The 17,214-nt window shown below is 39.8% G+C and overlaps 1 protein-coding gene across 3 annotated transcripts in view; it reads right to left on the reverse strand.

Moving 5' to 3' along the window:
- Nucleotides 1-3,472: 3,472 nt before the first annotated feature.
- The window catches only part of LOC103083691 (HLA class II histocompatibility antigen, DO beta chain-like), a 14,707-nt gene continuing 965 nt past the window's right edge, over nt 3,473-17,214 (reverse strand). The window contains exons 2-6 of one of the 3 annotated variants that reach the window (XM_007460803.1): nt 5,564-5,833; nt 4,839-5,120; nt 4,277-4,384; nt 3,986-4,015; nt 3,473-3,820 (exon numbers count right to left, since the gene is read on the reverse strand). In XM_007460803.1, coding sequence (XP_007460865.1) covers nt 3,987-4,015; nt 4,277-4,384; nt 4,839-5,120; nt 5,564-5,833 — 689 coding nt within the window. In that variant the 3' untranslated portion in view covers nt 3,473-3,820; nt 3,986. The remainder of the gene's footprint in view (nt 3,821-3,985; nt 4,016-4,276; nt 4,385-4,838; nt 5,121-5,563; nt 5,834-17,214) is intronic. The other 2 variants (XM_007460804.1, XM_007460805.1) reach the window with 2 other exon arrangements.

Here is a 17,214-nt window from a genome sequence, read left to right on the forward strand (position 1 = left end):
ATGTAAATAGATTGAATTAACCAATCAAAAGACACCACTGTAACCACTACTCTGTTCTCTGTATCTACGCATTTATTTTTGTTTGATATGTCTTGTTTATTTTGTTTTTATTTACTAGTTTTTGAAGTCCATGTATCAGTAAAATCATACAAATTTCTCTTTCTCCATCTGACTTATTTTACTTAGGGTCATACACTCAAGGCCCATCCATGTGGTTGCAAATGGCAAGACTTCATCTTTTTTTATGGCTGATAGTATTCCATTGTATGTGTGTGTGTGTGTGTGTGTGTGTGTGTGTGTGTGTGTGTATACATACATATATATGTATATATATATATATATATATATATATATATATATATACCACATTTTTTTTTATCTGTTCATCTGTTGGTGGGCACTTAGGTTGTTTCCATATCTTGGCTATTGCAAATAATGCTGTGATAAACATGGGGACACATATATCTTTTCGAGTTAGAGTTTTCATAGTCTTTGGATAAATACCCAGAAGTGGGAGGAGGGTGAAATGGGTAAAGGGGATAAACTCTATGAAGATGAATGGAAACTAAATCTGGCAGTGAGCATGCTCTAGTGTGTACAAAAATAGAAATATAAGGTTGTAACATAAAACTTATATAGTGTTATAAACCAATGTTACCTCAATAAAAATAAATTAAAATACTATAATTCACTGAAAGCATTAAATTTCACATGTACAAAGAGTGAATTTGTGGTAAGTAAATTATACCTCAAGAAGCCTGTTAAAATAATCTTTCTTAAAAGAAAAAGAGTCTTCCTAAGCAAGACAGAAAGTCTAGAAGACATAAAGAAAAATATGTATTTGAATAAAATTTTTAAATTTATTTGCATGGATTAAATAAATTTTAAAGAAATATGTAAAACTCAGAAAACTTTGCAACACACAAGGCTGACAATGGGCTAACTTTCTTATTATGTAAAATTGCCAACAAATAAATGAACAAAAATAAAGAACAGAAAAGTGGGCAAAGATACAGACTATTTACAGAATCAAATACACCAAAGGCCAATAAACATAAAATATTTACTCAAACACACCAATAATCAGAAAAAAATACAAATTCAAATAGCAATGTGATGATATATTTCTCCCCCAAATTGGCAAATATAATAGTCTGGGTTTTTTAAATAAAGGGTTTACAAGAGTCTGTGGGAATGGATTCTCTCACATTTGCATCATGAATGAGTGGGAGCTTGGTGGTATCTATTAAAACATTAAAGTGCAAATGTTACATGATTGACAACAATAAAATCCACATCCATATATCTGCAATGTTCTGAATGTTTGTGCCTCTGCAAAATGTATCTGCTGAAACCTTGTCCCTAATGTGATGGTATTAAGATGTAGAGCTTTGGGGGGTGATTAAGTCCTGAAGGTGGACCCCTTATGAATGGGATTAGTGCCCTTATAAAGGGTCAAAAAGACCAGGGTCTTCCCTTCCACCATGTGAGGCCACAGTGAGATATTCACAGTCTGCAAACCCAGAAGAGGGTTTTCACCAGAACTCGACCTTGCTGGTATCCTGATCTCAGACTTCCCACCTCCAGAACTGTGAGATATAAATTTCTGCTGTTTATAAGCTACTCAGTTTATGGTATTTGGTTGTAGTAGCCTGAATGGACTAAGACAATATCTAAAAGAAACAATCCTACATGAGCTTAAAGAGACTTGTAATTGAATGTTTGTTGCACCAGGTTAGGAATAACAAAATTATTTCCAAATTAAAAAAGAAAAACTGACAACTTTGTCTTGATTATGAAAATTCTGTATATCAAAAAATTATAAAATATGTTAAATATTGGTGTATATCCCTTTGGGTAGTTGGATAATCCCAGACTTCCATCCTAGATAAAACATTCTAAATAAATTCTCATACATTTGCCCAAGATGACATATAAAAAAAGTAACTGAAGAGAAAAGAAACAGTCTTAATTTAAGAGAGAGAATGGATGAATTGTGGTATAACCATGCAAAGGACTAATATACCAAGTTTTAAGTGAATGAAGTAGGACTAGCAACCTGTATAGCAAAAAAATCATAAACTACAAAAGACCCAGAATACCCAAAGCAAACCTGAGAAGGAAGAACAAAGCCAGAGGTATCGTACTTCCTGGTTTTAAACTATAGCAATTAAAACAGTATAGTACTGACATTAAAATGGACACATAGACCAGTGGACCAGAAGAGAGAGCTCAGAATTAAACCCTTCCATATATATTCAACTAATATTTGACAAGGGAGCCAAGAACATCCAATGGGGAAAGGATAGTGTCTTCAACAAATGGTGCTGTGTAAACTGGAGAAACACACGCCAAAAAAAAGTAGAAGAAAGGAAATAATGAAGATAAGAGAGGAAAGAGAATGGACAATAGATGTATAATAAAGAAAATCACAAACTAGAGTTTTCTATTTTTCTTCTTCTTTTTTTTTTTTTTTTTGATAAACCACCTGCAAGACTGATAAGGAAGAAAAATCCAAATTACAAATTATTAACGTCTGTAACAAAAAGATGCCATTGCTACAGATTCTATAAACATTAAAAGATACTAACAGGATATAAAGAATTTTGTGCTGGTAGATTTGTCGTTTTGATAAAATTCTTTGAAAAACAATATTTCATGATCTATTTCTGTATAACAAATTACACCCAAACTTAGTGGCTTAAAACTACAGCCATTTAATGATTTTTCACAGTTCTGGGAGTTGATTGAGCTTAGAAGGTGGTATTCACATAGAGTCTCTCATGTGGTTGCAGTCGGATGGTAGCTGGGGCTGGGGTCCTCTGGAGGCTCAACTGGGACACAGAGACACTCTCTCCCTCAGCAATTCCAGTGCCTCTAACGTGGCCTATATGGTCCCATCAGCAATGAAGGCAAACTTCTTACCTGATGGCTCAGGACTTCCAATAGGAAAGTAAAAGCTGTAAGCCTTCTTTAGACGTACTCTCAGAATGGTCTAAGTCCAGGGCCAGCTACATCTCCATGAGATGAATGACAAATACTTTGTACCCTAATTAATCTACCCCACAAAATTTACCAAAGCTGACCCCAAAATTAGACAATCTGTATAGTCCTACAGATGATTTTTCTTAAATTGTTAAGTGTAATATAATCATCCCTCAAAGGAAATTCAAGGCCCAAATAGTTTGCAAGGATATGACTACTTTGAGAGGAGGGAGTGGGCTTTGATTGGCCTGCAGCAGGGAGACTTATGTAGCAGCTGGAAAAGTTCTATTTCTTGAACTGAGCATTGATTACAGGGGTTTTGCCTTAAGTCATGTATTGAATTATACATTTTATGTGGTAATCTCTATCTCAGTTTTATTTTAAAGGAAAAAGTCTTTTAAAAAACAATGAAAAGGGAGCAGTGACTATCTGAACGTTTGTCTTCTGAAGACTGTGGGGCTGCCTTTGGAAGAGAGAAAGGTGGAGATCACAACTTAGAGGGTTAGGGCTGGACCACAGAAAAGTAAAAAGTTTGGGATTGGAAGGAGCTAGGTCTTAGGGGAATTTCTGAACACTGTCCTTGGAAATGGGGACTAGTATAGACAAGGAGGAGGAAGAAGGGCACAAAGATGAGAGATGCGTGATCTCAGAACACACGACTCTAGAATCAGTTCAGGACTCCTCCAAGGTCTCATGGAAACGAGTCATCCAGAACATTGACCTCATGAATGTCCTTCACTTAATCCAGGACCACTCAATCCCTCTTCAGGCTCCAGGGGGAGAAGCTTCTATTATGACCTTAATGTGGCTGTGGACAAAGAACTGCTCTTGGGACCTGCAGGGACAGTGATAAAGTCCCGTGAGTCCCCCACCCTCCAGCACAGGGACTCAACAGACAGTGCACCCAGCCAGAGTCACTTACATCTTATCCCCGTGACCCTCCCTCCACCAAAGGATGGGTGAATGATCTGGCACCCAAAGCTAAGGAAGGAGACATTACCTCAGCACCAGACAACAGTCTCCACACATCCTACAATAAAAAAGGAAGAAATAGGATGCCCCAGTTAGAACCAAATGTTGTGATTATCCTGAGCGATGGGGGATGGCCCAGAGTATCAGAACTCCATCTCCGATTACCCCCCAGAATGTTTCTGGCTTCAGGAAAAACTATCCCAGTGATCCCTGAGAGGTATGATCAGCCCTCCCTGCCTTGCATCTTAGATGTTAGGAAAAGTGGGAAGTGGGGAAAGCCAGGGGGCAGGTGGCAGGGGTACTCCTCAGAGCTCATTACCTTTCCGAGCCCTGGTGTGGATGACGATCCCCACCAGAAGGAACACTAGCCCAACCAGGAAGGCTGCAATTCCACTCATCTTTCTCCAAGAATATTCAGACTGAGCTCCTATGGAAAACATGTATTAAAGTAAGCCAAAAGCTCCCAATATTTGGTGTACCTTCCTGAAATCCCAGAACCTGTGCTGGACACCAATCCAATGCTATCTAGGGAAGGACTACATCTTTGAAGCCAAGGTTTGTACTCATGGAGCTTCTGTTAATGATTCTTATAGCCAATAATAATGTCCCCCTAAATGCCAAGACCAAAGCATTAGAGGACAGTAGTTCCCAAAGTTGGAAGTAAGTGACAAGGTGATTACACCTCCATATTTCTTGGAAGATCCAAGGACAGCTATCTGCCATGTTTTCTCCCACCCCAACCCAAAGACCCCAATTTCTATGACTCCCTCAGATCAGAGGGAAGAAGAACTAGTGTTGTAGCCAAGATGAACACAGAGGTAACACAGGTCTTGAGTCAGATTGAGCCGAGTTTCGTCCAGAAAGTATAAGCTGATTCTCACTCCACTCCACAGAAACAGGGCTCAGCAGGCTGGGATGATCAACAAGGCAGGTGTAGACCTCTCCAAGTTCAGGAGTCATTGCCAGCATCACCATTGTCTGAAAGGTCCAGTCTCCATTCCTAATGAGGCCAGTGGACATGACCCCCTCTCTCTGTTCCTGCCCATTCCGGAACCACGTGATCTTGATGTCCCCTGGATAGAAACCTGTCACAGAGCAAAGCAGCAGATTGTGGTGCTGCAAGGCTGGGATCCTCTCTGGATACACTGTCACCTCTGGTTGCACTAGGGGGGGAGAGAAGAAATGAGACATGGTGAAGGAAATCCACAAAGCGAACACAGGAGTTTTATTAAAGGTTATCTCAGCCCCAGATCTCTCCCAAATCACCCAAGTAGAAACTGGAAATGTGAGAACAATCTCACCCCCAAAGACTCAAACACAAGGAGGATTTAGGCTTTATCACATGCCCACAATTGCCCCTTGTATTTGGGAAGACACTAGCCCTTAAAGTCCCTGAGAACTGGGGGTCTGGGACCTAAGACCACCGTGAACTGACCCCTGAGGATAGTGAGTGAGTCACAATTGAGGACAGAACATATACAGACTCCCCTGCTCCTGACGCATCTATCCTGAAGCAGGAAACTGCCCAGTACAAGGAAGAAGAGCCACGGCCAGGCTCACACGGGGGAGATTCCTGAATCCCTGCAGTCCCCACCTTATACCTCACCTTTTCTCCCCACAGTGAAGGGTGCACCCAGCTTGTAGTTGTGTCTGCAGAGCGCATCCACAGAGGCTCTACTCCTTGCCAGTATATCGGGCCGATTGTTCCACAGCTCAGCGTCAGGCTGGCCCAGCTCCGTCAAGGCCACAAACATCCCCAAGTTGCTGTCAAAACGTGCATACTCCTCCAGGTTAAAGATGAATCTGACCACAAACTGCACATTTTCTGTCCCATTGGTGAAGTAACAGTCAGCCTTTGCCTGAATCACAAAATCTTCTAGAAAACCAAAGAAAAGACTATGAACCAGCCCCAATTAGGAAACCCATACCTGGTTTATTATGCCAGACCACACTGATTGGAGAAGAGGCCTTTGACCTCAGTAAATCGGCCAAAGTAGCCTCTGCTCCCCTGAGCCCCACCCTGGTTCCTCTTAGCAAAGAGACATCCATTCTTCTTTGAAAGAAGCCTGAGGTCCAGCCTACCAGGCCAGCCAAACAGGAGACCTGTAACCCAAAGAAGCAAGTCAGAATGTGTCCAGAGACACAAACTTTCATTCAACAAATATTCATTCCTTTGACCAATATTTATAGACTGTTTGCATTTTGCCAGACACTGTGCTAAGTTTCTTCAAGCCAAGCTTTCAGAAGCCCAAGAATTCCCAGCCCTGTATGGAATAGTTCAATAGTATTCTTGCCATTAGTAGGTTAATTCTATATATTCCTTCTGGAGTAAAGTGAAAGGAGGATGGAAGTGGGGTAAAGAAATGCAGAGTAGGTTCATAGTAGGTGTAAAATAAACTCCCCTTCTACTTTCCACTCACTATGGGTTTTCTCAAGAATTTTCTTCTGGGGACTTCCCTGGTGGTCCAGTGGTTAAGACTCTGTGCTTCCACTGCAGGAGGCACAGTTTCGATCCCTAATTGGGGAACTAAGATTCCAGGTGGCGCAGCCAAAAAAAAAAATTTTTTTTAATGAATTTTCTTCTGGACATTTTCCTTTGCACGATTACTCAGAGACCTCATCCCCTCTGTTGGCTCTAGTAAGGTAATGACCTCATTACCTATATCTACGTTGGGTAAAATAGTATTAACTCATGACAAAGATGCCTTTTATCATCATCATCATCATCATTGGCCCTGTATGCACAGTTCTAGTGGCTGTAATAACATGGTGAATATAGGGGTAACTTAAACCTTTTCTGGAGGCTTTTATATTAAACACTTCCACTGAAGAATGAATTAAAAAATCCAAATCCTTCAATATCCTGTGATAAACCATAATGGAAAAGAATATGAAAAAGAATGTATAACTGAGTCACTTTGCTGTACAGCAGTAATGAACACAACATTGTGATTCAACCATACTTCAATAAAAAATAAATTTTAGGGACTTCCCTGGTGGCATAGTGGTTAAGAATCTCTCTGCCAATGCAGGGGACATGGGTTTGAGCCCTGTTCCAGGAAGATCCCACATGCCACGGAGCAGCTAAGCCCGTGCGCCACAACTACTGAGCCTGCACTCTAGAGCCCACGAGCCATAACTACTGAGCCCATGTGCTACAACTACTGAAGCCCGCACGCCTAGAGCCCGTGCTCCGCAACAGGAGAAGCCACCACAATGAGAAGCCCGCGTGCTACAACTAGAAAAAGCCCGTGTGCAGCAACGAAGACCCCCAACACAGCCAAAAATGATTAGTTTGAAATCTATACTAACTTTCGTACAATGTAACTCTTTTCTAATTGGCATGTTCTCCAAAACAATTTAATTTCCCAAAGGTATTTAATCAGTCTTCATAGGTAAGAAAAAGTATGATTGTGTATTGTGGTCTGGATGTTTGTGTTCCCTCCATTCACATGTTGAAACCCCAACCCCCAAGGGTAATGGTATTACAGCAGTGTTGGGGGAGGTACTTAGGTCAGGGGCATGGATTCCTGATGAAAGGGATTAGTGTCCCTAGAAAAGAAGTTCCAGAGAGCTCCCTAGCGCCTTCCACCATGTGATGACACAGAGAGAAGGTACCAGCTCTGAACCAGAAAGACAGCCTTTCCCAGAACACAACCATGCTGCATCCTTGATCTCGGACTTCCCAGCCTCCAGAACTTTGAGAAATAAATTTCTGTTGTTTATAAGCAACGCAATCTGTGACATTTGTCATAGCAACCCAAACAAACTAAGGTGGTGATAGTTGTCTTAGATTTGAAGATCTGGACAATTTTAAGAGACAAACTGGTAAATGGACCCGGATTGGTCTCAATTCACTTAAGTTCTAGTTCTATACCTAGTTATTTTACATAGAAACAGACACTTCCCCTCCCTGACCTGCTTCCCTATCCATAAAGACAGGTTTGGATTCACAAACACCAACACCGAGGTAGAGCTCAAAAGCACTGTGTTAGGTAAGAAAAGAAACAGAATGTGATTCATCGCACAATGACATTTATTAAAATTTAAAAATACACAGAGGAGGGAGCGGAGTCAAGATGGCGGACTAGGAGGAGGTGGAGTTCGTGTCTCCCCACAACTAGGGCACCTACCAGAGGCTGGTGGGGGACCTTGACACCCAAGGGGATAGGAGGAACCCCCAAGTGACTGGAGACGACATGGATGGGAGCGAGGGGGAAAGAGAAGTGGAGGTTGGAGGGAACCAGTGCCCCTGAGTGGTGGCTGGGGGAGGGGAGGGGTTTCCGTGCCTGGAGGGACCCTTGGAGTTTCAGAGGACTTGGGGAAACGTGGATAGCATTTCCCCTGCCCACTCAGGCCCTGAGTCTTCCACCATCCGGGGACCCCTCCTGCCACGTGGGTCCTAAGGGTGTGGGAGAGAGGGGGTGGGGGAAGAAGAGTAAATGTGAACGGGGAGCCTGCTAAGGTCTCAGGCCTGATCATCCCCACTCTGAGGCCAGAGGCCCATCAGGGCCCCTCCAACGGCGCTGAGCCTAATTCCCACCCCCCACCCCAAGGGCTTAAGCATAAAGCCCCACCCCCGCCTAAACGATGCCCATGCCTAAGCCCCACCCAACATCGCCAAGACCTTTTCCAGCCTTTTTTTCCTATATTTTTGCTACTGTGATTCTGCTTTACTTTCTGGTTGTTGTTTCATTTATATTTTATTTTTTCTAACATATCTGTTAGTTTTCTAATCTTATATTATTTTTTACTCTTTGTTACTTTCTGCCCTTTTTTACTTTTTTGCCACCCTGTGCAGCTTGCAGAATCTTGGTTCCCAGGCCAGGGGTCAGGGGTCAGCTCCTATGGTGGGAGCACTGAGTCCAAATTGCTGGATGAACAGACAGCCTCAGACCCCAGGGAATATTGATCAGAGTGAGGTCTCCCAGAGGTCCTCATCTCAGCACCAAGACCCAGCTCTACCCAACAGCCTACAAACTCCAGGGCTGGAAGCCTCAGGCCAAACCACCAATAAGACAGGAACACAGTCTCACCCATCCAAAAAAAAAAAAAAATGAGACAATAAAAAAATATGTTACAGATGAAGGAGCAAGATAAAAACCTACAAGACCAACTAAATGAAGAGGAAATAGGCAACCTACCTGAAAAAGAATTCAGAGTAATGATAGTAAAGATGATTCCGAATCTTGGAAGTAGAATTCAGGCACGGATCGAGAAAATACAAAAAATGTTTAACAAAGACCCAGAAGAACTAAAGAATAAACAAAGATGAACAACACAGTAACTGAAATGAAAAATACAATAGAAGGAATCAATAACACAAAAACTGAGGCAGAAGAACAAATACATGAGCTTGAAGATAGAATGGTGGAAATAACTGCCAAGGAGCATAATAAAGGAAAAAGAATGAAGAGAATTGAAAACAGTCTCAGAGACCTCTGAGACAACATTAAATACACCAACATTCGAATTATAAAAGTCTCAGAAGAAGAGAAAAAGAAAGGGTCTGAGAAAATATTTGAAGAGATTATAGTCAAAAACTTCCCTAACATGGGAAAGGAAATAGCCACCCAAGTCGAGAAAACACAGAGAGTCCCATACAGGATAAACCCTAGGAGAAACACACCAAGACACATATTAATCAAACTAACAAAAATTAAATAAAAAGAAAAATTTTTAAAGCAGCAAGGGAAAACAAAAAATGACATACAAGGGAATCACCAAAAGGTTATCAGCTGATTTTTCATCAGAAAGTCTGCAGGCCAGAATGGAGTGGCCGGATATATTTAATGTGATGAAAGAGAAAAACAACAAAGATCACTCTACCCAGCAAGGATCTCATTCAGATTCGAAGGAGAAGTCAAAAGCTTTTCAGACAAGCAAAAGCTAACAGAATTCAGCACCACCAAACCAGCTTTACAACAAATGCTAAAGGAACTTCTCTAAGTGGGAAGCACAAAAGAAGAAAAAGACCCACAAAAACAAACCCAAGACAATTAAGAAAATTGCAGTAGGAACATACATATTGATAATTACCTTGAATGTAAATGGATTAAATGCCCTAACCAAAAGACTCAGACTGACTGAATGGATACTAAAACAATACCCATATATGTGCTGTCTACAAGAGACCCACTTCAGATCTCGGGACACATACATACTGAAAGTGAGGGGATGGAAAAGGATATCCCATGCAAATGGAAATCAAAAGAAAGCTGGAGTAGCAGTACTCATATCAGATAAAATAGACTTTAAAATAAAGACTGTTACAAGAGATAATGAAGGACACTACATTATGACCAAGAGATCAATCCAAGAAGAAGATATAACAATTATAAATATTTATGATTTAAATAAAATACATATGATTTAAATATCCTCCCAACATAGGAGCACCTCAATACATAAGGCAAATGCTAACAGCCATAAAAGAGGAAGTCAACAGTAACACAGTCATAGTGGGGGACGTTACACCCCACTTAAACCAATGGACAGATCATCCAGACAGAAAATGAATAAGGAAACACAAGCTTTAAATGACACAATAGACCAGATAGATTTGATTGATACTTATAGGACATTCCACCTAAAGTGGCAGAATACACTTTCTTCTCAGGTTCACATGGAACATTCTCCAGGATAGATGACATCTTGGGTCACAAGTCAAGCCTCAAAAATTTAAGAAAATTGAAATCGTATCAAGCATCTTTTCCGACCACAACACTATGAGATTAGAAATCAATTACAGGAAAAAAAAAAAAAACCTAAAAAACACAAATACATGGAGACTAAATAGTGCACTACTAAATAACCAAGAGATCACTACAGAAATCACAGAGAAAATTTAAAAATACATAGAAATAAATGACAACGAAAACACGACGACCCAAAACCTATGGGACACAGCAAAAGACTTCCTAAGAGGATAGTTTATAGCAATTCAATCTCACCTCAAGAAAGAAGAAAAACCTCAAATGAAAAATCTAACCTTACACCTAAAGCAACTAGAGACAGAAGAACAAAGAAAACCCAACGTCAGTAGAAGGAAAGAAATCATAAAGATCAGAGCAGAAATAAATGAAATAGAAACGAAGAAAACAATAGTAATGTCAATAAAACTAAAAGTTGGTTCTTTGAGAAGATAAACAAAATTGATACACCTTTAGCCAGACTCATCAAGAAAAAAAAAAGGAGAGGATGCAAATCAATAAAATGAGAAATGAAAAAGAATTACAACTGACACCACAGAAATACAAAGGATTATAAGAGACTACTACAAACAACTCTATGCCAATAAAATGGACAACCTGGAAGAAATGGACAAATTCTTAGAAAGATACAATTTTCTAAGACTGAACCAGGAAGAATTAGAAAATATAAACAAACCTATCACAAGTAATGAAATTAAAACTGTGATTAAAAGTCTTCCAACAAACAAAAGTCCAGGACGAGTTGGCTTCACAGGCGAATTCTATCAAACATTTAGAGAAGAGCTGACACCTATACTTCTCAAACTCTTCCAAAAGATTTCAGAGGGAGGAACACTCCTATATTTGTTCTATGAGGCCACCCTCACGCTGATACCAAAACCGGACAAAGATATCACATACACAAAAAGAAAATTACAGACCAATATCTCTGATGAACATAGTCACAAAAATCCTCAACAAAATACTAGCGAACAGAATCCAACAACACATTAAAAGGATCATACACCATAATCAAGTGAGATTTGTCCCAGGAATGCAAGGATTCTTCAATATATGCAAATCAATAAATGTGATACACCATATTAACAAATTAAGGAATAAAAACCATATTATCAGGCTTCCCTGGTGGCTCAGTGGTTAAGAATCCACCTGCCAATGCAGGGGACATTGGTTCGAGCTCTGGTCCAGGAAGATCCCACATGCCACAGAGTAACTAAGCCCGTGATCCACAACTACTGAGCCTGCGTGCCACAACTACTGAAGCCTGTGTGCCTAGAGCCCATGCTTTGCAACAAGAGAAGCCAACACAATGAGAAGCCCGCACACCCCAATGAAGAGTAGCCCCCACTCACCACAACTAGAGAAAGCCTGCACGCAGCAACAAAGACCCAATGCAGCCAAAAACAAACAAACAAATAAATAAATAAACCATATGATCATCTCAATAGATGCAGAAAAATCTTTTGACAAAATCCAACACACATTTATGATTAAAAAAACTCTCCAGAAAATGGGCATAGAGGGAACCTACCTCAACATACTGGGTGGGCCAAAAGGTTTGTGTGGTTTTTTCTGTAACATGGCTCTAGTAGAACTTAGTTGTCTTTAAATTCATTCAAAACAATTTCGTTAGATTGTATATGACAGCTGTCATATCGGCATACATTTTTTAAAAATTATCAAAATTGATGAATATCTGTGTAGCCATTTTAATATTGAAGATGGAAGAAAAAAGCAACATTTTCAACATATTAGGCTTTACTATTTCAAGAAAGGTAAAAACGCAACTGAAACGCACAAAAAGATTTGTGCAATGTATGGAGAAGGTCAAAACGTGTCAAAGATCAAACGTGTCAAAAGTGGTTCACGAAGTTTTGTACTGGAGATTTCTCGCTGGACAATGGTCCACTGTCAGGTAGACCAGTTGAAGTTGATAGCAATCAAATTAAAACAGTAATTGAGAACAGTCAGTGTTATACCACGCAGGAGACAGCTGACATACTCAAAATATCCAAATCAAGCATTGAAAATCATTTGCACCAGCTTGGTTATGTTAAGGGCTTTGATGTTTGGGTTCTATGTAAGTTAAGTGGAAAAAACATTCTTGACCATATTTCCGCATGTGATTCTCCACTGAAACATAATGAAAAGTTCCGTTTTTAAAACAAATTGTGATTGGCAAAGAAAAGTGGTTACTATACAATAATGTGAAAAGGAAGAGATCGTGGGGCAAGTGAAATGAAACTCCAGCAACCACACCAAAGGCCGGTCTTCATCCAAAGAAGGTGATGCTGTGTATATGGTGGGATTGGAAGGGAGTCCTCTATTATGAGCTCCTTGCAGAAAACCAAACAATTAATTCCAACAAGTACTGCGCCCAATCAGACCAACTGAAAGAAGCACTTGATGAAAAGCTTACAGAATTATCAACAGAAAACGCATAATCTTCCATCAGGATAATGCAGGACCTCATGTTTCTTTGATGACCAGGCAGAAACTGTTACAGCTTCACTGGGAAGTTCTGATTCATCTGCTGTATTGACCAGACGTTGCACCTTCAGATTTCCATGTATTTCGGTTTTTACAATATTCTCTTAATGGAAAAAAATTCAATTCCCTGGAAGACTGTACAAGGCACCCGGAACAGCTCTTTGCTCAAAAATATAAAAAGTTTTGGGAAGATGGAATTATGAAGTTGCCTGAAAACTGGCAGAAGGTAGTGTAAAAAAAATGGTGAATAAGTTGTTCAATAAAGTTCTTGGTGAAAATGAAAAATGTGCCTTTTATTTTTACTTAAAAAACCAAAGGCACTTTTTGGCTCACTGAATAATAAAGGCCATATATGACAAACCCACAGCCAACATCATTCTCAATAGTGAAAAACTGAAAGCCTTTCCACTAAGATCAGAAACCAGACAAGGATGTCCACTCTCACCACTATTATTCAACATACTTTTGGAAGTCCTAGCCATGGCAGTCAGAGAAGAAAAAGAAATAAAAGGAATACCAAATGGAAAAGAAGAAGTAAAACTGTCACTGTTTGCCGGTGACATGATACTATACACAGAAAATCCTAAAGTTGCCACCAGAAAACTACTAGGGCTAATCAATGAATTTGGTAAAGTTGCAGGATACAAAATTAATGCACAGAAATCTCTTGCATTCCTATTCACTAACAATGAAAAATCAGAAAGAGAAATTAAGGAAACAATCTCATTTACCATCTCAATACAAAGAATAAAATACATAGGGATAGAACTACCTAAGGAGGCAAGAGACCTGTACTCAGAATACTATAAAACACTGATGAAAGAAATCAAAGATGACACAAACAGATGGAGAGATATACCATGCTCTTGGATGGGAAGAATCAATACTGTGAAAATGACCATACTACCCAAAGCGATCTACAGATTCAATGCAATCCCTATCAAATTACCAATGGCATTTTTCACAGAATTAGAACAAAAGATTTTACAATTTGTATGGAAAACAAAAGACCCTGAATAGCCAAAGCAATCTTGAGAAAGAAAAACGGAGCTGGAGGAATCAGGCTCTCCAACTTCAAACTATACTACAAAGCTACATTAATTAAGACAGTATGGTATTGGCACAAAAACAGAAACGGAACAGGATAGAAAGCCCAGAGATAAACCCACGCATCTATGGTCACCTAAGCTATGACAAAGGAGGTAAGAACATACAGTGGAGAAAAGACAATCTCTTCAATAAGTGGTGCTGGGAAAACAGGACAGCTACATGTAAAAGAATGAAATTAGAACACTCCCTAACACCATACCCAAAAATACACTCCAAATGGATTAAAGACCTAAATGTATGACTGGACTCTAGAAAACTCTTAGAGGAAAACATTGGAAAAACACTCTTTGACATAAACCAGAGCAAGATCTTTTTTGACCCCACCTCCTAGAGTAAGGAAAATAAAAACAAATGGGACCTAATAAAACTTAAAAGCTTTTGCAGAGCAAAGGAAACCATAAACAAGACGAAAAGACAATCTTCAGAATGGGAGAAAATATTTGCAAACAAAGCAACAGACAAAGGATTAATCTCCAAAATACACAAACAGCTCATGCAGCTCAATATCAAAAAAACAAACAACCCAATCAAAAATGGGCAGAAGACCTAAATAGACATTTCACCAAAGTAGACATTGCACCAAAGTAGACATTTCACCAAAGTAGACATACAGATGGCCAAGAGGCACATGAAAGGCTGCTCAATATCACTAATTATTGGAGAAATGCAAATCAAAAGTACAATGAGGTATCATCTCACACCTGTCAGAATGGCCACCATCAAAAAATCTACAAACAGTAAATGCTGAAGAGGGTGTGGAGAAAAGGAACCTCCTTGCACTGTTGGTGGGAATGTAAGTTGATACAGCCTCTATGGAGAACAGGATGGAGGTTCCTTAAAAAACTAAAAATAGAACTACCATACGACCCAGCAATCCCACTACTGGGCATATACCCTGAGAAAACCATAATTCAAAAGGACACATGTACCCCAATGTTCATTGCAGCACTACTTACAATAGCCAGGACATGGAAACAACCTAAGTGTCCATCGACAGTTGAATGGATAAAGACGATGTGGTACGTATATACAATGGAATATTACTCAGCCATGAAAAGGAACGAAATTGGATCATTTGCAGAGATGTAGATGGACCTAGAGTTTGTCATACAGAGCAAAGTAAGCTAGAAAGAGAAAAATAAATATCATATATTAACACATGTACGTGGAATCTAGAAAAATGGTACAGATGAACCTATTTGCAGGGCAGGAGTAGAGACACAGATGTAGAGAACAGACATGTGGAAACGGGGGTGAAGGAGAGGGTGGGACGAATTGGGAGATTAGGAATAACATATATACACAACCATGTGTAAAATAGATAGCTAGTGGGAACATGCTATAACGCACAAGAAGCTCAGCTCGGTGCTCTGTGATGACCTAGATGGGTGGGATCGGGGGCGGGAGGGAGGTCTAAGAGGAAGGGGATATATGTATACATGTAGCTGACTCATTTCGTTGTACAGCAGAAACTATCACAATATTGTAAAGCAATTACACTCCATTAAAAATATATTTTTTAAATACACACAGGAAAACAATGCTACATCTTCCTAAAAGCCATCCTCATACTTAAAGACATACCAGACACATTAGAATGGAAGGGAGGGAGTGAGAATGGAGACAAGGGAAGAGAGGAGAGCGTCCTTATTCTGATCAGTGATTACAAGGTGCTGTGAAGTCACTGGGGAAGATTAACTCCATTCTGTGCACTTGAGAACAATATAAAAGGACATTCAAATGGGTTAATAATGTAAGTTGATCAGGAAAGATCTCCCTGAAGAAATGGCATTTCAGTTGAGACTTGAAGGATAATTGTTACTGATCTCGAGTAGTAGATTTTCCTTCATTTCTTACGTTCAGAGGAACTATTGGACTGAGTGTCAGAACAGCAGCATCCTTCCTGGGTCAGCCAGACTCATTTCGAACTCAGCTAATTTCAAACAAGGCTCTAACCTCCAAATCTCTATTTTGTCTTACATTCTAAATAAAAATATTTTAAAAGTTAGTTTTCAGTCAGATCTGTGTCAGAGTTTAGATCTTACTGATTGTGTAAGTGTTGTTGTTGTTCAATGGATATTATAAGCTCAGAGAGGTTTCTGTTCTCCAAGAATAATGATCTCCTCACACCCCTAGGTTTGTTCCTCTTTTGGGTTTAATGAGACTTTGACGTTCAAAGGGGTTCTGTTTTTTAGCACATTATATCCTGTTTTCTTCTGATAAATATGTTTTCAGAATATAATATCACTTCTTCTTTGCATAGCTTAGCTCCTCAGCTAGAAAAATAACAGCAGTAAATACATGTACCTGGTAACACGAGGACAGGCATTCAATTTCTAATACATTCTAATACATCTAATACATTCTAATACATCTAATACATGTATACCCTCACTATAACCCCAGTTAATAATAAAAATTTACAGAAGATTATTCAAATACCTGAGTTTTTTTTAATACTTGTACAGAGGAGTACATAGGACGATGAGCGTATTAAAATGTAATCCAAAGTAGCCATATGATTGACTGATACCATGTATACTGTATCTTTTTCTGATTTAATAAAAAGTACATTTACATCTGAAAAAAAAGGGGGGGGCTTCCCTGGTGGCGCAGTGGTTAAGAATCTGACTGCCAGTGTAGGGGACACGGGTTTGAGCCCTGGTCTGGGAAGATCCCACATGCCACGGAGCAACTAAGACCATGCACCACAACTACTGAGCCTGCGCTCTAGAGCCCGTGAACCACAACTACTGAAGCCCACACATCTAGACCCCGTGCTCAGCAATAAAGAGAAGCCACCACAATAAGAAGCCCGCGCACCGTAACAAAGAGTAGCCCCCGCTCACCGCAACTAGAGAAAGCACGCGCATGGCAAGGAAGAGCCAATGCAGCCAAAAATAAATAAATAAATCTATTTTTTAAAAAAAGCGGGGGGGGGGGG

The sequence above is a fragment of the Lipotes vexillifer genome, unplaced genomic scaffold, assembly GCF_000442215.2.
Source record: "Lipotes vexillifer unplaced genomic scaffold, Lipotes_vexillifer_v1.1 scaffold921, whole genome shotgun sequence".
Taxonomy (NCBI): domain Eukaryota; kingdom Metazoa; phylum Chordata; class Mammalia; order Artiodactyla; family Lipotidae; genus Lipotes; species Lipotes vexillifer.